This window comes from Polypterus senegalus, chromosome 3 (assembly GCF_016835505.1).
Source record: "Polypterus senegalus isolate Bchr_013 chromosome 3, ASM1683550v1, whole genome shotgun sequence".
NCBI lineage: Eukaryota > Metazoa > Chordata > Cladistia > Polypteriformes > Polypteridae > Polypterus > Polypterus senegalus.
Window position 1 is genome coordinate 23,710,527 of NC_053156.1, and position 22,463 is coordinate 23,732,989.

Here is a 22,463-nt window from a genome sequence, read left to right on the forward strand (position 1 = left end):
TTCTTCTTTAACATATGTAGACATATGAAGGTTTGCCCATCATTTAAATTGTATCTTTAGATAAAGGTGTGGTAATTGGGTTAACAATTTAAAAATTAGAATTTACAATAATTCATTAAATGAAAAATGAACAGATATGCCATTTTTGCCTTTGGAAAAATTATGTCCATCATTGAGCTCTAAAAGCTGGTATTTCCCCCTCAAGTAGGCATTTCCTCTGTCTATCTTTAACATTAGCTAGGAAGAAGAAATCTAGAAAGAAGAATTCATAATGGATTCTTTGATGGTCAATTGCCCAGGCCCTGATGCAGCAAAGCAGCCCTAAACCAGAAGATTTCCACTACTGTGCTTTACAACTTGCATTAGGTTGTTCTGGTCAAATGCTATCTTTAGTTTTCACCAAACATATTTTCTGGTACTATGGCTAAATAACTCTATATTTGCCTCGTCAGTCCAGAGCACATTTTCCCAGAAGTCCTTGTCTTTGCTGTCCACAAAGACTAAAGTTTGACCTTGAACACATACAAGGTTTCCTCCCCACATGCCTACTATGTAGATCTAATGCTTGTATCCTCTTTCTAATGGTAAGCTAATGCACTGTTGACATCAGCTGCAGCAAGAGCTACCTGTAGATCATGTGATTAAATGCTGAGGTTCTTTTTCTCGGCATCTTGTGGTATTCTTTCAGATTAAGTTGCTAGGGTGCCCTAGCCTGGACATGTAGGTAGTTGTTTGACATTTTTTCCACTTCTGGAAAGTGGAATGATTCTTTTCTAATTTTTTGGAGATCCTTTGTAAATCCCTTCCCAGGCTCACAACAACTCTAGAATTCTTTCTGAAGGTCTCAAATGACCCTTTCCATCTAGACATGGTGATATTGCACATTCAACAAAAAAGGACAAACTAAACTCCTGTGATTTAAATAAGACAGGTTCAGATAATATCCTCTCTAATGATGTTTCAGTTATCTGCACCTGATTCTAATTTTAGATATTTGAATTAATGGTAAATGTAGGTGTGTACATAATTTTTCTATATTCAAAATTTGCATTTGTGTTTATTTAAATTCTACAATGAACTACAAAATGTAAATGTGTCATTTTTATTATATCCCCTTCCTAGATACTGTTTAAATGAAGATCTAATCATGATATGTACATATATATTGAAAAATATTTCATGAGGTGTATTTACTTCTCAGATCACCATTTCATTTCAGCCTCATATACCACATATGCTAAACTTGATGCTTTACTAAACATACTATTTAAAACATTCTAGTGCTAATTTTTTCCCGGCATTGCTATTTAATTAAAAAAAAAAAAAGTTGCTCATATTGATGATTTCTGAAAAAATATTTTTTTTAAATAGACTTATAATGTCTTGGAACTCCCTATTTATTTTTTAAAGACTTTTGGTCTTGAAAGTTTTTAATAGTTAATGTTGACATATTCTGTGACTTTTGTGTTTTTACCATTATAAACTTAAAAATTTTGAAATTGCATAGTTTGCTGGAATGTCTGTTTACAAGGTTCTGTTTAATACAAACCTATAAAATTATTTTGCTTGGATTTTTCTAGAGCTATAAATATTTTGTATTCAGCATTTCATATATCCAAATGAAAGTGCAGGTCAACTTTGAAGGTGTGTTGTCATAACTATGTACTTTATTTGGTGAATGTTTTTAAAAATCATATTTTAACCTTTTTAACTAATTATTGATTTTTGGGAATGTTTCAGTTCCATCCCTTCTCACTATGTTTCTGGTTTTTTTTCCCCAAATTCCTAGAACCTGTTGCCCACAGCCACACCTCAGGAAGCTCAACAGTGGCTACACAGAAACCGCTTCTCCCCGTTCTGCCGGCTTTTCACCAACTTTTCAGGTGAGGAGGAGTAGTAGTCAGGGTGGGTCAAATGAAACGTCCTGAGGCTTAGATATGTGCCTTGAGAATGACTGTCATCTGTTACATGTAGTTTCTGCTGCTTCTCATTGTTATTCTGATCTAGTCAACAAATGTTCAAAATGTGTGGAACAATGAATAAATGTATACCACAAAGTTTAACCAAAGATTCAAGCAGAACTAATAACATGCTGTGTAGTTCTTGGCAAATCATTTATTATGCTTGCATGCAAAATTCAAAAATATATAAACAGTTGTGCTTGGTTGTTTTTCAGTTTTGAGTCAGATAAATACATTTTCTTGAAGGAAATATTGCCACATATTTTGTCCTAACTAAAATAAAAAAAAAACTTTTTGTACATGCAGATGGAAAACTAATTTTAAGTCTTAATAGTAATATAACCTCTTTTCTATTGAGCATTTCTTTAGTTATACATAGTGGTTGTACAATAGTATTCAATCCACAATCTGCATGACAAAAGATCTGTACACATATTTATCAATTTATTGAACTCTTATGCTGTAACAATACATTTCTAAATTCAAAATAAACCATTTTCTGTAGGCATTTAAATGAAGAAGAAATACTCAAAAGTTTGACAGATTGTTTACTGCCTTTTGCTGTTTGCAGTTTATGGTTGTTTGTTTTTACATGTGCTAAATGTTCAACTACTTTCTGTTTTTAGGTTTTCCTTGTCCTGTTTTCATTAAAATTTTATAATTTTTTTTATATTCATGATTGTGTTTTAGCCAGGTTTGGGTAAATCATCTTTGAATTTTTTTCAACTTGTCCTTTCTTTAAAAATCTCTCTCTGGATTGTCACAGGCCAAAATTCAACTAAAAGAGGAAAAAATGCAAAAATGAAACAACAATTTGACTGAGTAATAGCAATCTTTAATATACACATTCAATTATGGTCATATTTTTTTTACATTTGTCAGAAATGTTTGTCAGGTGGTATAAACTTTATTATCAGTGCTGAAATGCTTTTACATCAGTAAATCTTGTCCTTGAAAATCTTTGCTCTCAATTACTGATATACACAACCCTTGTGAGACAGCACATTGTAAAAATCATTTGATTCTTTATTTCTTTTATAACTATTCTCTCCTGAAAAATGGAGGGGAGTCCCCGGATTTTAGCCCCTGATCTTCAAAAACTTCACCACCACCCTTCTCACAGTCTCCATTTTCCAGCCCCAATCTTTGAGACAACAGACCCCTTCCTATTGTTATGTGCTATATTAGACAAGGCCAACTGGCTTGAAACTCCATGGGGGACTCCCAGACCAACCTCAATCTCTACCCTTCCTTCATTAACTGCCAGAAACTTCAGGGGTCATTACTCCACAAAAAAACCACAAACCTTCCACCCATTTTTTTTTATTTTTATTTTTTTTATATATATATATTTAGTTAACTTAAGTAAACATAAACTTGTATTTTAAATTTTAGCTTAAAATTGACTAGTACTTGGTGCATTTTCGTTCTTAGGTAATTTACACTTGGTCTCTTTTTTGATTATTATTAGCACACTGCTCAGTCCCTTTATTGCTGTGTTACCTTGTATTGTGGCAAAAATAATGTTAAACTTCTTCCAAGCTGTAAAGGCCTGGATTGAAGAAGTATCATCTTCCAGTTGATATAACTACAACTAAATATACTGTAACCTCACACCCAGCCAAGGAACAAATGTGTTGGTTGGAAAAAAAGACGATTGGGTTACAATAAAATTTTAACAAATTATTAATGACTGCTGTCTAGAGATGCATCAATGCACTTACTAAGGTCAGTAACTATTGTGTGTGCAACAAAACTTGTTGCATATTGAAAAAACATTTATCAAAGGCAAATTAAATGTTTTTTGACAGTGTTTATATTTGTGTAATTAAGCAAATCATTTCTTAATGTACTGTAGTTATTTAAGCATTTTGTATTAGTATTTGTGATATAAAGAGATATGGTACATTTTTGTAATTTCTATTATCTTCATTTTCCAATCTTTTTCTTTCAAAATCTTTTATTGTCAGGGGCTGACCTGCTTAAACTAACGCGCGATGATGTGATTCAGATCTGTGGCCCAGCAGATGGTATCCGGCTCTTTAATGCACTGAAAGGCAGGTGAGCATTGTGGATTGAAATAATTGAATTTTCTCTTATTTCCCACAGGCATGCACCTTTAAATTTTGTATCTTGTTATTTTTATTATGTTGTGTATTATTTGAGATTTCTTGTAATAATACATTTGCAGGGATAAACAAAGTTTTAATCCATGCTCCATTAGGAAAGTAAAGTGAAACTATAGAAGCTTGATAAAAGTGTACACCACAAATACTCATTGGTTTGCTATATCATTACATGTAGTTTAGCTTGCCTAGATAACAGTTCTTTAAATTGCTTTTCTTTTAGGGTTGTCCGGCCACGACTGACTATCTACGTATGTCAGGAGTCCCTTCTAGTGAGAGAGCAACAGCAACAGCAGCAAAAACATGAAAATGGGGATGGTGCCAACAGCGCCTTCTTTGGTAAGGAAACACTGATACAGTACTCTGTACAAAGCTCTACGCTGGACATGCCCAGTATCTTTGCAGCAGCTGTCAATCAGATAATCATTTTGAGAAAGACATTTCAATTGTTTATTTCTCTGATATTTGTTATTTGTCATTTTAATTTCTCAGTCTACCATGCAATTTACTTGGAGGACCTCACAGCTGTTGAACTAACTGAAAAGATTGCCCAGCTTTTTAGCATATCTCCTCGGCAAATTAACCAGATCTACAAGCAAGGACCGACAGGGATTCATGTGCTGGTCAGCGATGAGGTAAAGGTTCTATAAAACTTTGGGAAATCATTAACAAACAAGTGTATAATCTTGATTAGGTTCTGATGCTATGGTTCTAGTTTCAGCACAAGTAGTCAGCTTGGATGTTAGTATTAAAAGTTATTTTGCTTTAATTCTATAGTCTTCAGCACTATGATGATCATCATTTCAAAAAAGAGGTTAATTTCTGCAGACTATATTTATTTGTATCACAATAGACCTTGTCAATAGAGCTTTGCTGAAAGGCAAGAAAAATGTCTTTCATATAGTGCTTTGAGTGAAATATATAGATCTACATTCCAGTGCATGAAAAGGATATAAGGTAGAAATACAAAGATGTCCGGCACATCAACTTTCCTCTGTGCTTTCTGTTACTTGAACATGGTGTGATATGGCTAATGTCAAGAAGCTTTGAAGTGCTTACTAGGATTTTATTTTTTGCCTTTTCTGTCCTTGATGATTTCTGTTGTGGAAAATAAAGCAATACAATATTTAAAAGTGTAAGTAGGAATAAATAATTCTGTATGTGACAGGACAACAACAGGGACTAAAAGTACATCACTATGTTAATGTTTACAGTTTTTCAGAAGTAAATAGTTCAAATTAATAGAAGAGCATAAACATTTTGGCAAGAATGAATCATTCACTAAAGACAAAATATGGAAAAGTATAAGATTAAAATGTAGTGTACATTTTCAGTACATTATACCACTAACCCTAAGTGTTTTTTTATTTGAAAACCAAAACAACAGGACAAAGCTCAATCATACCAATAAAAATAACATAGCAGATACAACACTATGCTACAGAATCAATCCAAAGAAATTAAATTAAAAACTAATAGAGAAATCACATTTAGGCCCCACCTAATATTAAGAGAGCAGCACAAGTATCAAGTATGGCCATGCAGTGTCTTAAAAGTTTGCATCATCATTTCACAACATCCACAGTGTGCTGTGCCCTGGGGGTAGGGGTGGATGGAAAGATCCTTGTGGATTACAAAGAATAAACTTCTGTACCCATGTACCACTTATAGTGTCTGTACAGGAGAAGGGGCTTTAATTCACACACCACCTGCTGTAAATTTCAGCATTTTCATTTTGACCAGTTTTTTTTAACTGTGGTGCGATTTCCACAAAAGTCTGGTTCATTTAGGTACATGTGAAGATGCCATTTGCACCCAGGTGCGGACAAAAACAACCGTGCCATAATTTCTTTGAAATATTTGTATATTTATTGTGGAGATGCAGTTTGATTCTTCATTCAGACTATCTGGTTTTAAACAGGGGAAAGAGTTACAGAATATTGAGTGGATTGAATTTATAAGTCTAATTTGTATATTGTGTAAAAGATTGGAAGATTAAATTGATTAGAGTGCAATTGGTCGAAAAATGGAACTGTGTTGTCAATGCATGTAATGATTCCCACGTATCTCAATCCTATGCATTTCCCATAGGTTAAATACTGTGTAGGTCTGACAAGGCCAAAAAGATAAGTGATAAGAGCTTATCTGCTTTAAAACGTGTCCTACATCGGTTTTATGTATTTGGTGAACGAATGGATTAGAGCTGATTAGTGCTGTGTAGAGCGCAGAGCATACATACAAAAGAGATTTACGACAGGATATATTTTAAATTGAAAACCATAATAGTATAGATTTGAGGATTTTTGCCAATTTACAAATAATGATTGTTTAATTTTTTGCAGCTCATTATTGAAACTGAAAGTAAGATCCTGACATGATGCATTGTGCTTTGGATCTCTGCAAAGTATCTTTTGATGCAGTTTTGATTTCCTCTTTAAAGAGAGGCTTTCTGATAGCTATATGAACTAGCTCTGGAACAGGTATAGATATTTTGTAAGGATATTTATTTTGACACACAGCTATTAACATCTTGTATGATTTTTTTTTCCCCCATCACACTTCCAATATTTGTATTAAGAGTTTTTTATTTGCTTGTGATTTATTATCCTCAAATTTAAACTGTGCTGATATTATCAACAAACTGTTTTCTAGCCTGGTCTGATATGCCAAAGAATTCAGTTGAAAAAGCTAGCATTTAACTAGAATGAATTTTGAATTCAGAGATCTTATTAAATTATCCTTGCAAGTTATAAACAAATAATACTGGTAATTGTTTGAGATACAAAGTACCATGTCGTCTTCTGGAGATGAACAGCTAATAGTTCATTGGCAATCATGCAAAGTTTTGGTAATAAAGAACATCTTTAAGTCCTGTGTTCTAATTGAAAGAGTTCATATTATTAATACAGACTGAGGTTTCTGCTCTAGCATAAGGTCATTTAATACCTGTAGATATATTTAAGCCAAGCCCACATTTGTGCAGTAAATATACTAAAATACATAACCCCATTCGTTATGATGCACATTGTAGCAAGTATTTATTTTTCTTAGAGAAATTTTAGGTAGAATTTTATTTTCTCTAGCATTTATAAACACTGTTAATTATAATGAGGTTAAACTTAGTTGAAAACGCTTTTGTAAAATTCCCTTGGATCGCCATCTGGGCCTGCAGTTTTTCCACCCTGCAGTATGTTTATGGAACTTGAGTGGAAGGTATTTTTCTCTTGATTTTTGGATACAAAAATCACAATGGGTCCAACGGATTGTGATCCATAATAAACTGTCTGTTTGTCTTTGCATTTTTAGATTTAATAGTTGCAGTTGCCAAGGACCTATTTAAGTCTGGGTTTAATACACAGTTAAAATCTCTAGCCTTTATAATTTTATTAGTATTGTTGGGGGGAAATGCAAATACATTTTGTATAATATTTGGTGTATATGTTAACCAGAATTAATTTAGATTTGAATAAATTTCCCACAACCAAGTTATATCGTCTTTCAGGATCTGATACACCAGATACTATAAATGAAACTATTTCATGGATAAAAATTCCCATATTTCTGTTTTTTTTTTTATCATAGCTACAATGAATAATTTGTCTACCCTTTTTAAGTATTTGAGATATGAATGCACTTGTTTCTCTTGAGGTTAAGATTGTGGCCTTTAACATTCCATCTTAAATTGTACAATTGATCAGAGTTATACTACTTCTGAATTCTAAACAGTCTGTTTGGCATTAAGTGAAACATATTTTAATGTTTAGCCTATGTACTAATTCCACATCTGTATTGCAGAGTCTTGCAGTTAATGAGCTACCAAATAAATTACCTAATAATATTTAAGCATGGGACAAAAATATAACAACATGCTCACATCTCAAACCCCCCTTTCTCTGTATAATAAATCTTCAGTCTGAAATTTATTCCTCCATAATATTGTGGCAGTTCACGTGTTAAAAAAAAAAAAAAATCATTGAAACATTTCATGAATAGAATAACTTGTATATGTAGTTTTACAACAGAGCAACAATTTCAATTAATAGCATGTATAGAATACTTTTAAAAACATATTTGACTTATCACATTTTTCTACAGTTTCATTAGACTTTTTAATGAACCATAGTTGTACATAAAGGACAGTGAGAGAGAAAAGTGCACAAAGTTTGTTTGCTGCTATAATTGTTTTTGGGGAGTAAGTTCAGCAAACATATAGTCTTCAGTTGTGAAAGCTGAATTTGTTTTTCCCATCCCACCCTCAAACTGAACCCAATGAATGGTATAATGTGATAATCTTTTTGAATGTTTTGCTTAAACATCAGAACCCAATGTAAATATGACCTGTCTGATGCCGATTAGACTAACTTTGGTTATTTTAATCAGACAGACGTTGCCTGTTCTCTAAACATATCACTCTGCAGTCAACAGAAATTTTTGAACACCTCTAGACAACATTTTTTCCTGTTTACTAGTTCAGAGATAGTTTCAAGGCCATTTTTAAAGATGTGTGGCGACAACAAATTTTATTCCGTGATGCAGTGTAGGATAATGTAGGTTCGGGACTGTAAAGCAAGGTATACAATTTTTCACAAAGAATCATTGAACATCATTTGAGAATCTGCCCACTGAAGCCTTGGCTAAAAATAGCTCATGGGTCCACTGTTAAAAATACATTTGTAAAAATGTATTTTGATGTTTCTTGATAGTTCTGGAGCTGCTTTCTGTAGTCAGATAATGATTTCCAGACAAAAGGTAACACCAGAATCCACTGTAAGGTCCGCTGTAGTGGAAGTGTCTTAGTTTTCAAGTGGTTTACTGCATCAGTACTTGAATGACCTACCATCCTTGAAAGAAACATGTATTCTGCCCTTAATTTTAGGATTTTTCAAAAAATGTCAGCTCATCCCTCTGACCATTGTCAACTGGCAATAGTTCAACATTTAATTAAATGACAGATATTGCTGGACTCCATTCAGGTTAATCAGTTTTGAACTACTTTGTTTTCTGTCTGTTTAAAGAAATCTTTGTTTTTAACTGTGAACTTATTACAGAGTCCAGTGATGAGTACTATACAAAAATTTACTGAATCAGATTGAATTGATATAAAGTGTAGCAGGGTTAATATGATAATTAAAACACGTCTTCATCTACACCAGAAAATTTATCAAACCTTAAAATAGCCCTTCATGCTTGTAATCCCATTCATGTTAAGGAACTAAAGTGTTTCTATTTAGTGGTTTTTAATTCAATATGGCAAAAACAATATCAAAGTGATCTGCACTTCTGTTTGATATTCAATCACTTCTTCTGAACATCACATAAAATCTGCAGTGATCTTTGTAAGGGCGTCTGCACCAACTCCGGCTGTGTTACCTGACAGAGATGAGCATGAGAAACAATATTGTCCAATGATCAGACGAGAAAGAGTTTAGAACAGGTAGGGTTAACTCTTATGTTTGCAAATTGTTTGGTTTTGCCTGGGGTGACATTTCAAGTTGTGCACATCTAAAGATAATACACATTACTGCATATGAAGAGGAGATCCATGTATATTCATGTGGTGTTATGGGTCCACAGCTCGTTGAGCAAAGGCCATTTTAAATAAATAATCACCGCATGCGAGGCGGCTTCGTGAGGGGGGTGTTGTTGTAGCAAGCCGCGGGTCAGTTGGCGATGTGGGAGTTTCTCACCGAGTGCATAGGTGAGGAACTGCCCACATCCGTGATTGCTCCCCTGGCTAATGCTGCAGCTGCGGTGGCACCTCGCGTTATTAAAAAAGAAGCGCGAGTCGATTTTGGGGAGGATGAAAAAAGATCGAGATCAGAGAGGAAATGAAAGAGGACAGAGGTTACCGGGAGCGAATGAGGAAGCAGGTCGGTGTGTGTGAGAGAGATAGAGCGAGCGAGCGCTCACGGGCAGCTGCGAGGGCCTGGGGTGTTGGGCCTACACCCAGGCGTTGGAGTTAGATGTCGCTCCCGCTGAGCGATCAGGTAGCGGGAGTGACCAAAGGAAGGTGACTGGCCGCAGAGAAGCCACGGAAAGGCAGCGGAAGTCGGGAGACTTGGTGCTGGAATCCTCAACGTGGGCGACCTGGCCGTTGTGGGAATCCAAGTCTCTGAGGCTTGGATGAGTGCCGCCTGAAGCCAGGGTTCGGGAGGTCTCCAGTCTCGAGAGTGAGATGTAGAGGGCAGCTGCAGAGAGCGTCTCGCCTGCTGCAAAGCCCAACCGGGTGAAGCAGGTGAGATGCTAGCACAAAAGAAGGCATCGAGCTTGTTGTTGTTGGTTTTAAGAACTGCTTCCAGAGGAACATTTTAACCTCGTTTTAAAGGATTGTTTTTTTTCTGTTTTAACCTCCACGTTCTTTTAATGGATTATTTATTTAATGAAGAACTTTAAAGTACTGCACTATTTGTTTGAACACCTGTTTTGTTGACTTTTTAAAATAAAAGCACTGTTTCACTTTTAACCATCCCCTTGCTCAGATGCTCAATTGTTGCCTTCACTGACTAGCTCAATCGGTAACATTACCGACGGTGTTGGGTTGAAAGGCTTCCAAATAGCAATGGGAGCTATTGTGTTGCACACAGGCAAGAAGCAGTTGGAAGGAGATAACAGCTGCTGTGACTTACAATATTGCAAAACACTTTCACCTACTTAAGCCCTAAAATACTAATACTTCGTCAGTGCACATGTAAGTACACTAACCAGTAATTGACACCAAAAGTGAGATATCATCATCTGTCCGTTTCACTCTGTCCCCACTCTATACGAACACTACAAGCTGGAATGAAAACAGCACTCATCATAGTTTTCATCATTCATGTATCAGTTATGTGGTAAACAGCTTTACTGGCCATTCTGTTTTTATTTTTAGTTGTTTTTGTTTAGCAGATGAACTGAGGGTGGTTCTTAAAATAAGTTCTATTCAAAATACAGCACATTCATTTTCCAGTAAAATGTATAAAATTGTCCTGGTAAACTTTAAATCTGAGAAAATTAAATATACATATTACATGGTGAGAAGAGGTTAGTTATAGGATAGTAAAATATTAATTAAGGAAATACAAATCTATAATTTATTAATCTGGCATTAGAAAGATAGATGTTACTTCATTGTTCATTGGGATTGAAAGTGAAAGTAAAGTTTTGCTGGGTAGTTGAAACAGCTACATGTCCACTAAAATATCACTATTCTCTTTATTATTTCAAGTGCCCCCTTACAGATTCCTCCCTGACACTGGCCCTGTAAAGATCTTGTATATACTGAAGGATCTACTCAGGAAGCTGTTACGATCACAGGATGCGAAATACAAGTTGCCAAAGTGGCAAATTTAGTACTTACTATGCTGATGAATATTGTAAAATAAATACCTGCATGAATCAAACAGACTGTTACAGACAACAAGAAGCACATATACATCAAAACATAATTTGGAGCCATTTCAAATGATGTAAATCATGAAACAATATATGTATATTATGATCTGGCAATTGCAAGCTTTGTCTTTCCTTATATAAAAACGTCAGTGTTTACTGTCTAACAGACACAGATGCCAGCAAGGCATTCAAAGTGTTGAATGCAATACATGCAATGGAAATTCAAATATAAAATATGCCATGTTTAGGATTATGTATAGAAAATTTGTATTTACATGTCTATATGGTAATGATTTTCTGGCTTTAATATGTTTTGAGAACATACTGAAATATATTGAATATGGCATTTTGGATCAAAATAAATAAAATATCAATTTAACTCCATATCATCCAGCCCTATAAGCAATGTTCAAACGCTAAATAGCGGTTTGTAAGGCAGGGATGTCGCAAATGACCATAATGATTTTGAGCTTAAAGTGACCAGTCAAAAGTTAGACTTGAGGGAATTAAATAACTTTGATCAAGTGTTTGGTTGTATTTATCATAGTGAAACTTATTTGAAATTGTTAACATATAGTAATTGTTAACTATAGTCTCACTAGTATTTTGTAATATTATCTTATTTAAAATCACATTCATTCTCACAGATGATCCAGAATTTCCAAGATGAGTCTTGTTTTGTTCTGGACACTATGAAAGGTAAGAGTCACTAGAACTTCTTTTATTTAAGAAATTGAATTGTTTTGTCCTCAGTTACAGCCATGTATAAAAACAATGTGATCTGTTTGTTAATTCATTTTTGTACAACATTTTCAGATATAACATTATCGTCAATAAGCAGTTTTACAGAAAAAAATGTAATTCATGATGTACTTAAAGTTTGTTAAAGAGCACTAAGAAATTACATGCCGAAAACAGAGTAACATGTGTCACTGCTTTTGTTAAGAATAAGCTAAAAACCTTTAGGTACATTTGTTTGCTTATGTATTTCTCTAAACCATGTGGGTCACTCATGAAGTTTGTGTTTGTACCTGAATTTGCACCCTTTTTTTTTTCCATTTCGGTTCCTTATCCACATCACCATTCTGTGAGAGTAGTGACACTTCTGATTTGAATTTAATGCAGAATAGCGAAAAGTTGAAAATATTAGGTTGTAAAAATAAAGGAAAGCATGCATTTTATCCATGACAGTGTGGGTTTTCCTCCCACTTCCCCAAAGATACATGCTTTAGGTTCATTGCCAATTTGTGATTTCTGAGTTTAACTGTGGGTGTGATCCCAGCAGTGGACTGGGACCCAATCCAGTGATGTTTCCTGTTTTCTGTCTGATGCTTCTGGGATATTCACTGGCCCCACCTAACTCTGAACTGGAGTAAGCGAGTTACAGACTGTTATGTGATAATAGTTTAAGAAGGTTCAATAGGACAATGAGGAGTGAGCTAAGACATGAAAGATTGTGCCAACAGACAATATATGTTTTGCTGTTGATTTGCATGACCAATACTACCATCCTGAAATTATTATCTGAATAACTGGAAACAGAAAATGCATAATATTTAGATATTGTCTGGCTATTAACTTTAACATTATACACACAGCCTCTGACAAAATGACTGTCAAAGAGCAACTTTACAAAACCTCAGAGGAAATTTGATTACATTGTAACAAAGAAAAGCACAACTACACATTGGGTCTAAGCCATGTTATATTCTAATTCAGAGCTCAGTTGTGTATGGAGGTTGAACATTGACAGTGGATGTTTCAAATATTCACAGCAACAGTATATGTTGCTGCACTGCAATGGTTATGTTTGGTTTTTTTTTTCCTCTCGCTTTTTCAAATCCAAAACCGCATAGTAAATAATTTGACTTTCATTGTGGCACTTTGCACAAAGAACCTGCCCAATTTATTGTAGTCATTTTCTGTCCCTTCCCAACTTCCCCTTAGCTTTACCAGGTTTGAAATTAATTGTTAGCCTAAGTATGTATACAACTGTGTAAAAAAAAAAAAAAAAATAAAAACTTTCTGTTGTGTAAGATTTGTGTCAGTCAGTCCCATGCACTGCTAGCATCCTTTTGTCAGGGTATTTGTACGAAAAACAAACTCCTCCTAGTTCGTTGCGTCTATTGTCGCACACCTTGCTCTAATTTAATGAAAATGCTATCAAAGTATTGTTGCTGAGCAACGTTCTTTGCCTGCTGTGAGCACCACAAATGAGCATGCCAGTGCTTATGTATGCCATGTTCCAAGCTCAGCTCCATTGAGGCCTTTGAAAGTTTTATCCTAAAACCTTAATTCATTTGATCCCTGGAGTGCATACTTCACAATTTATCCAAAAAAAGAAAGAAAAACAACCTTTGTTGGCTTTTGTGCGCCAATTGAGGCCTAGTAAAATGGAACCCATTGTATTATTTTAAATGTAATATTCCATACTTGTGCACCTACATGCATAACTTTCACCATATGCATCAGTTGTGCATTCTCTGGTTTTGCTTTAAAAAATACCACCAAGGCAAATTATAAGAGTGACAGTGGCCTTGTTTAATAAGTTATTTTTATATATTCATCAGTACATTAAAAAACATAAAATTCCAATGATAGATGACATAACAAGGTGGATTAAGAGACTTTACAGCCAAAATGTCAGAATCTAATAAAATGCAATTTATGCCAAAATATTGGAATATTTTTATACAAATGTAATATATTAGATACGCAGGGGTTGAGCAGGGGGCGTTATTATACAGGTGCCGGTCATAAAATTGGAATATCATGACAAAGTTGATTTATTTCAGTAATTCCAGTCAAAAAGTGAAACTTGTATATTAGATTCATTCATTACACACAGACTGATGTATTTCAAATGTTTATTTCTTTTAATTTTGATGATTATAACTGACAACTAATGAAAGTCCCAAATTCAGTATCTCGGAAAATTAGAATATTGTGAAAAGGTTCAATATTGAAGACACCTGGTGCCACACTCTAATCAGCTAATTAACTCAAAACACCTGCAAAAGCCTTTAAATGGTCTCTCAGTCAAGTTCTGTAGGCTACACAATCATGGGGAAGACTGCTGACTTGACAGTTGTCCAAAAGACGACCATTGACACCTTGCACAAGGAGGGCAAGACACAAAAGGTCATTGCTAAAGAGGCTGGCTGTTCACAGAGCTCTGTGTCCAAGCACATTAATAGAGAGGCGAAGGGAAGGACAAGATGTGGTAGAAAAAGTGCACAAGCAATAGGGATAACCGCACCCTGGAGAGGATTGTGAAACAAAACTGTGGGGGAGATTCACAAAGAGTGGACTGCAGCTGGAGTCAGTGCTTCAAGAACCACCACGCACAGACGTATGCAAGACATGGGTTTCAGCTGTCGCATTCCTTGTGTCAAGCCACTCTTGAACAAGAGACAGCGTCAGAAGCTTCGCCTGGGCTAAAGACAAAAAGGACTGGACTGCTGCTGAGTTATGTTCTCTGATGAAAGTAAATTTTGCATTTCCTTTGGAAATCAAGGTCCCAGAGTCTGGAGGAAGAGAGGAGAGGCACAGAATCCACGTTGCTTGAGGTCCAGTGTAAAGTTTCCACAGTCAGTGATGGTTTGGGGTGCCATGTCATCTGCTGGTGTTGGTCCATTGTGTTTTCTGAGGTCCAAGGTCAACGCAGCCGTCTACCAGGAAGTTTTAGAGCACTTCATGCTTCCTGCTGCTGACGAACTTTATGGAGATGCAGATTTCATTTTCCAACAGGACCTGGCACCTGCACACAGTGCCAAAGCTACCAGTACCTGGTTTAAGGACCATGGTATCCCTGTTCTTGATTGGCCAGCAAACTCGCCTGACCTTAACCCCATAGAAAATCTATGGGGTATTGTGAAGAGGAAGATGCAATACGCCAGACCCAACAATTCAGAAGAGCTGAAGGCCACTATCAGAGCAACATGGGCTCTCATAACATCTGAGCAGTGCCACAGACTGATCGACTCCATGCCACGCCGCATTGCTGCAGTAATCCAGGCCAAAGGAGCACCAACTAAATATTGAGTGCTGTACATGCTCATACTTTTCATGTTCATACTTTTCCGTTGGCCAACATTTCTAAAAATCCTTTTTTTGCATCGGTCTTAATTGATATTCTAATTTTCCCAGATACTGAATTTGGGACTTTCATTAGTTGTCAGTTATAATCATCAAAATTAAAAGAAACATTTGAAATACATCAGTCTGTGTGTAATGAATGAATCTAATATACAAGTTTCACTTTTTGAATGGAATTACTGAAATAAATCAACTTTGTCATGATATTCTAATTTTATGACCGGCACCTGTATATGTTGGGTCCTGATACAGAATTACTGGGCCCCCATTAACTTCACTCTCACAACTTATTATCCATTTAGTAACACTGTTGTAAACAGAACAGTATTAACGTATATTTCGTAATGTTACAAACCAAATGTAAAACTTTATAAACACATTATGTAACGTTTTAATGCAGATACATTGCTAGCATGTTTTGTTTTTTTTTTGCATTTTAAACCAAATGCAAAAGATTAGTTACTCCTTTTTTTTTTTTTAACACTGCAATCCAAATGCAATAAAATATCCTTAAAATACAATGTAAAACAAATATAGTAAATGACAGGTCATAACCACCTACAAGCAATCTCAGTTGTAAGTCATTAGTAACACCTACAAAATTCACTTGATGCATATGCTGGCATTTGAACATGATTGCAAGACTGTATGCATGGATTTTAGACCAGGGTGTCTTTAAAAGGACTGCCTGGTCAGCCACTGTGAAATAAATAAAATCAGGCTGAGGTTGGAGGCGGTTTTGTACTTTGGTGGGCAGTAAGGCATGGGAAGCAGGGAGAAGCTGCATAATGGCCTGGTCAGTTCAAGTTATTATGTATTCTGTAGCTCCACACAGTTGTCTCCTTCATTCTTGGCAATATTGTCACTGATAGTGCTGTTACAAAAAAAAAAAGCCTGCACAGACTGTCCTGAGCGTCCCACACAACCAGGGGTCTAGTAGAAGTGTGTCTTCTTTGCCTCAAATTCTACACAGTGCAGCTCCTGTGAACTGTCAAGCATTACTACCTTATTTTAGTTTTCTTGTATTTTTGCCAAGATTAAACCGTCATATTCGTGTCGTCGGACTTGCGGGCATATGTCTTGGACACTCGGGTGAAGAGAGGGGCGGAGCTGTCAACTGATCACCACCTGGTGGTGAGTTGGCTTCGATGGTGGGGGAAGATGCCGGTCAGACCTGGTAGGCCCAAACGTGTTGTGAGGGTCTGCTGGGAACGGCTGGCAGAGTCTCCTGTCAGAAGTAGCTTCAACTCCCACCTCCGCAGAACTTCAACCACGCCCCGAGGGAGGTGGGGGACATTGAGTCCGAATGGGCCATGTTCCGTGCCTCTATTGTTGAGGCGGCTGACCGGAGCTGTGGCCGCAAGGTGGTCGGTGCCTGTCGTGGCGGCAATCCCCGAACCCGTTGGTGGACACCGCGTGAGGGATGCTGTCAAGCTGAAGAAGGAGTCCTATAGGACTTTTTTGTCCTGTGGGTCTCTGGAGGCAGCTGATAGGTACCGGCAGGCCAAGCGGAACGCGGCTTCGGTTGTTGCTGAGGCAAAAACTCGGGCATGGGAGGAGTTTGGAGGCCATGGAGAACGACTTTCGGACGGCTTCGAGGAGATTCTGGTCCACCGTCCGCGTCTCAGGAGGGGAAGCAGTGCAGTGTCAACACCGTATATAGTGGGGATGGTGCGCTGCTGACCTCACTCGACGGGTGGGTGGGAGGAGGCCTTCCAATGAGGAAGCAGAGCCTGGGGACTCTGAGGTGGGCTCTCCCATCTCTGGGACTGAAGTCACCGAGGTGGTCAAAAAACTCCTTGGTGGCAGGGCCCCGGGTGGATGAGATACCGGAGTTCCTTAAGGCTCTGGATGTTGTAGGACTGTCTTGGTTGACACGTCTCTGCAACATCGCATGGACATCGGGACAGTGCCTCTGGATTGGCAGACCGGGGTGGTGGTCCCCTCTTTAAAAGGGGACCGGAGGGTGTGTTCCAACTATAGAGGGATCACACTCCTCAGCCTCCCTGGAAAAGTCTATTCGGGGTTCTGGAGGAGGTGCGATGAACCTCGGATTCAGGAGGAACAGTGTGGTTTTAGTCCTGGGAGGAACAGTGGACCAGCTCTTCACCCTTAGCAGAGTTCTGGAGGGTGCATGGGAGTTTGCCCGACCGGTCTACATGTGTTTTGTGGACTTGGAAAAGGCATTCGACCGTGTCCCTCGGGGAGTCCTGTGGGGGGTGCTCCGGGAGTATGGGGTACCGGACCCCCGATAAGAGCTGTTCGGTCTCTGTACAACCGTGTCAGAGCTTGGTCCGCATTGCCGGCAGTAAGTCGAGCCCGTTTCCAGTGAGAGTTGGACTCCGCCAGGGCTGCCCTTTGTCACCGATTCTGTTCATAACTTTTATGGACAGAATTTCTAGGCGCAGCCAGGGTGTTGAAGGGGTCCGGTTTGGTGGACTCAGGATTGGGTCACTGCTTTTTGCAGATGATGTTGTCCTGTTTGCTTCATCAGGCCGTGATCTTCAGCTCTCTCTGGATCGGTTCGCAGCTGAGTGTGAAGCAGCTGGGATGAGAATCAGCACCTCCAGATCCGAGAGCATGGTCCTCAGCCGGAAAAGGGTGGAGTGCCCTCTCAGGGTTGGGGGAGAGATCCTGCCCCAAGTGGAGGAGTTCAAGTATCTCGGGGTCTTGTTCACGAGTGAGGGAAGAATAGAGCGTGAGATCGACAGGCGGATCGGTGCGGAACGGAAGTCTGGGCCTCTCTGCTTAAGCTGCTGCCCCCGCGACCCGACCTCGGATAAGCGGAAGAGAATGGATGGATGGATGGAAACCGTCATATGTAGTTGGATACATTATAACTGAATGATACAGTATCATATTGAAACTGCCACCACTACCTGGTGATTGTGAAACACATGAAGGTTTCTGTTTCCTAGCAGCTACATTCCCCTTGACAGCATGACTGTGACATGAACTTAGGATGTTGAGAATTAAAATCTGTAGGTTCTATCGCTCAGCTAAACAGCCAGCTGCCAATTGAACTGCTTGTGTGTGATGGAGATCATAACATGGTTGTCCACGCTGTCGGTTACATACTGTGACAAATGTGTTCATGAAAGCACAATGTTATTGGAAAAACAATTAAGACAAATACCTAAATGTCCTGTAATGAGGCTCAGCATTAGTGTTGACTGCTGTGCATTCCTCTGTGTCAGAGCTAGTTTATTTGTAAGTAAGAAATAAATAAATAACAGAAGTTGCTAGTTGAAAGTTAAATTTTTCTGATAGTCTTTATCTACAGAGTTGTCGTAAATCAAGATCCCTATAGCCTGAGTCCCGTGTGCATTTGTGTATATAGTGCATGTCATAAAGTATTCAGACCCTTTCCGTTTTATTATGTTTTAGCTTTACCTGTATACTAAAATCTATTGCATTTGTTTTTTCCCTTGTCAAGCAAGACTCAATACCACAGAATAGTGAAGCGAAAAAGGGATTTGTAAAAATTTTTGCAAATTTATGATGGTATTTAAAGAAACTGAAATATCACATTGACACAAGTATTCAGATGTTTTGCTATGACACTTGAAATATGGCTCAGGTGCATTTCATTCTATTGATTACTGTTGATGTTTCAACACCTTGCTTATAGTCTGCATGTAGTAAGTTCTACTGAATGAGCATTTCAGATCTCATATTTGACAATATATATAATAACAAAAAACAAGTTATGAGGTTTAATGGATTGCCTTGCATAGCTTAGAGACAGGATTATGTTGAGGCACAGATATGAGGAATGCTGCAGCAAATGTCTTCAGCATCTAAGGTTCTCAACAACACAGTGGCCTACCTAATGAAAGGCATTGTGGCATAGAGGTTAAGACTTTGGACTTCAACCCCTGAGGTTTTGTATAAAAATCCTGCTACTTGACACTGTGTGACCATGAGTAGTTTCACCTGTCTGTGCTTCATTCAAAATCATACAAAATAAGGTAATTAATTGTTAACTCTTAAATGCAGTAAGTAGGGAACAACTACAGCTCTTTCAAGAACTGACCTCCCAGCCAAAATAAGCAGTGGTGAAAGAGGGCCCTTATAAGAGAGGAGACCAGGAAACTGATTGTAACTCTTGCTGAGCTGCAAAGAACCTGTGCAGAGATATTAGAAACTTCCAGAAGGACAATCACCACTGCATCACTCCAATAAATCGTTAGTGAAAACCTGTTCCTTAGCACCCTTGACCTTAGACTGGGCCAAAGGTTCACTTTCTAACAAGACGATTACCCTAAGCACAAAGGCAGCACAGTGGTGTCTTAGGGACAACACTAAATGTCCTTGAGTGTCTCGGACAAAGACCAAATTTGAACCCAATCAGACATCTCCAGAGAGACTTGAAAACAGCTGGCCATTGAAAGTCTCCATCCAACCTGACAGCATGGAGAAGATCTGTAGAAATGGATGTGTGAAGCTTGTCATGTTAAACCCCAGAAATTTGCAGGGCGTAATTACTGTTAAACGTTGCTTCAACGTAGTACTCGGTAAAAAATCTGAATACTTGTGTTAATGTGAAATTTCATTTTTTTAATTCTTAATAAATTAACAAAGTTCTAAAATCCTGTTTTTGCTTTGTCATTCTGGGATAATATCAAGTGTTGCTTGATGAAGGAATACATGAACTGTAAATGATTTTAATCAAAGGCCACACCATAACAAAATTTGAAGAAAGTGAAGAGGTCTCAATGCTTTATGAATGCATGGTATATCTCTTGGTTCTTCTCTTCTGTCACCAGCTGCTTACCATGTGCTTTCTAAGAGTAAACCTCACACCTTAGTATATGACATTAAGACTGCAGAAAGGCTACTTTCTGAAGGTTGTGTGTGAATGTATAAAATCAAGTTTCTTCAGACAGGGAAATGTTTTTCCAATCTGCTTTTGTTTGATTTTGGTGAGCCCATGTGAATTGTAGCCTCTGCTGCCTGTTCTTAGCTGACAGGAGTGGCACCCGGTTTGGTCTCCTGCTACTGTAGCCCTTCTGCTTCAAGGTTTGATGTGTTGTGTGTTCAGAGATACTCATGTGCATACCTCGGTTGTAATGAGTGGTTATTTGAGTTACTGTTGCCTTGCTATGAGCTTGAACTAGTCTTGCCATTCTCTTCTGATCTTCTGACCCCTTTCATCAACAAGGCATTTTACTCAGAGAACTGCCACTCACTGGATATTTTCCCTTTTTTGGACCATTCTGTGTAGACTGTAGAGATGGTTGTGCATAAAAATCCCAGTTGATCAGCAATTTATGAAAAATCAGACCAGCCTGTCTGGCACGAACAGCCATTCCACATTCAAAGTCACTTAAATCCCCTTTCTTCCAAATTCTGATGTTTGGTTTGAACTTCAGCAGGTGGTTTTGACAATGTTTTAATGTCTAAATGCATTGAGCTGCTGCCATTTGATTGGCTGATTAGATATTTGAGTAAACAACCTAATAAAGTGGCCGGTGATTGTGTACACACACATACATACACACACACACACATAGAGAGAGTGAGAGCGCGAGCGAGCAAAAAAGCGTATATAGATATCAATGAGTCAGTGAAGGAGGTGTGATACATGAGTAAATGAGGTAAGCTAATTTATGCTTTCTATTAAAATGTCAAACTTTTTTTTGTTTCTTATAGTGCTGGAAAGTGACGTTTTGTTAGTCAGCCATGCAAGTAAGATATGTGCTGTACTCTGTGCATGTTGCAATGCTACTACAATGCTATTAACATTACTACTATTTTTAGTGAGAAATCTGAGCTGTCACATTGTTTACTCATCCATTATGGACAGAAGATCTGATTCACACAGTGTTAAAATAGTGACTTAAAGGTTCCAGTCTCAAATAACAGTTTTAGCTGTTCAATAAGACCTTAGAAATCTTTTTTTATAAAGGTCTGCTAATCTTGGACTACAACTGAGCACACACAGGTACCAATTAGCCTGTTGTGTGATTTGAAAGATAGCATGCAACAACTGTCTTTAAGATATTTCAAACCCATCCTATATTTTCAGTTTTTGCTTTGTATTAGTAGATATATTTTCATTAAATATATTTTATTGTCGGGCATCTGGGCAAAAGAAAAAAAATTGAAATAGTTGTGAATTTATTTAGGTGCTATACATTAAAATGCAAAACAATTAAGTACAAAACATATCTTTGCAGTAGAGTTAAGAGTGTTTTAAATCTCTCTCTCTTTTTTCCTGTTTTTCAGCTGAAACCAATGATGGATACCATATAATTTTAAAATGAAGCGGGTGATAATTTGCTGTCCTGCAAAACTCCATCTACAAAAAGCTATAAAATCCCACATGAAGAAATTGCACATCACTAAGTTTTCAAAGGCTGATGGAGTGTGGAACTGCAAAATATAAACTTCACAGGGAACTTTCCTGAACTGAGGCAGGAGGAACACCCTTTCAGTTTCTGTGTTCTAACTCTGAAGCTAAAGAATTACATCTCAACTTGGACCCACTGCATATATGCAGTAGTACCATGCACCTCCTTGTCTTTTTTTTATTTTGTTTTCAGTCTCATACATTTTTTTAATAAAAACAACCTTACTTGTTGCTTGAACGTTTGCCGAACAGAGCTCAGCATTGTTTCTTTACTGTTGCCATTTTAATTATTTTCTGTGTCTCCTAAGTTTTCTCAGTGCTGAAAATTTGCCGGCACATATCAGGGAATAAAACATGGGCAGAATTTGCTCAGAAGGCTGAGAGTAATCGGGTTTTCTTTGTTGAATTTCTAATATTATCTTGCAAGTTGGGTCTGTGGAATATTTTGTGAGATTTATTTATTATTCATAAACATGAAGAGAAGACTATGTGTAATAGAGTGAGCCAGAAAGGTTAATGAGACTATCTGTGTGCATCTTTTCGGGTTTA

The 22,463-nt window shown here is 37.4% G+C and overlaps 1 protein-coding gene across 2 annotated transcripts in view; it reads left to right on the plus strand.

Annotated features, from left to right (window-relative positions):
* The window catches only part of tfcp2 (transcription factor CP2), a 101,923-nt gene extending 79,628 nt beyond the window's left edge, over window positions 1-22,295 (plus strand). For both annotated transcript variants that reach the window (XM_039746794.1, XM_039746795.1), the window contains 6 exons: window positions 1,790-1,883; window positions 3,932-4,022; window positions 4,311-4,426; window positions 4,580-4,722; window positions 12,109-12,160; window positions 21,791-22,295. In XM_039746794.1, coding sequence (XP_039602728.1) covers window positions 1,790-1,883; window positions 3,932-4,022; window positions 4,311-4,426; window positions 4,580-4,722; window positions 12,109-12,160; window positions 21,791-21,828 — 534 coding nt within the window. In that variant the 3' untranslated portion in view covers window positions 21,829-22,295. The remainder of the gene's footprint in view (window positions 1-1,789; window positions 1,884-3,931; window positions 4,023-4,310; window positions 4,427-4,579; window positions 4,723-12,108; window positions 12,161-21,790) is intronic.
* Window positions 22,296-22,463: the final 168 nt, after the last annotated feature.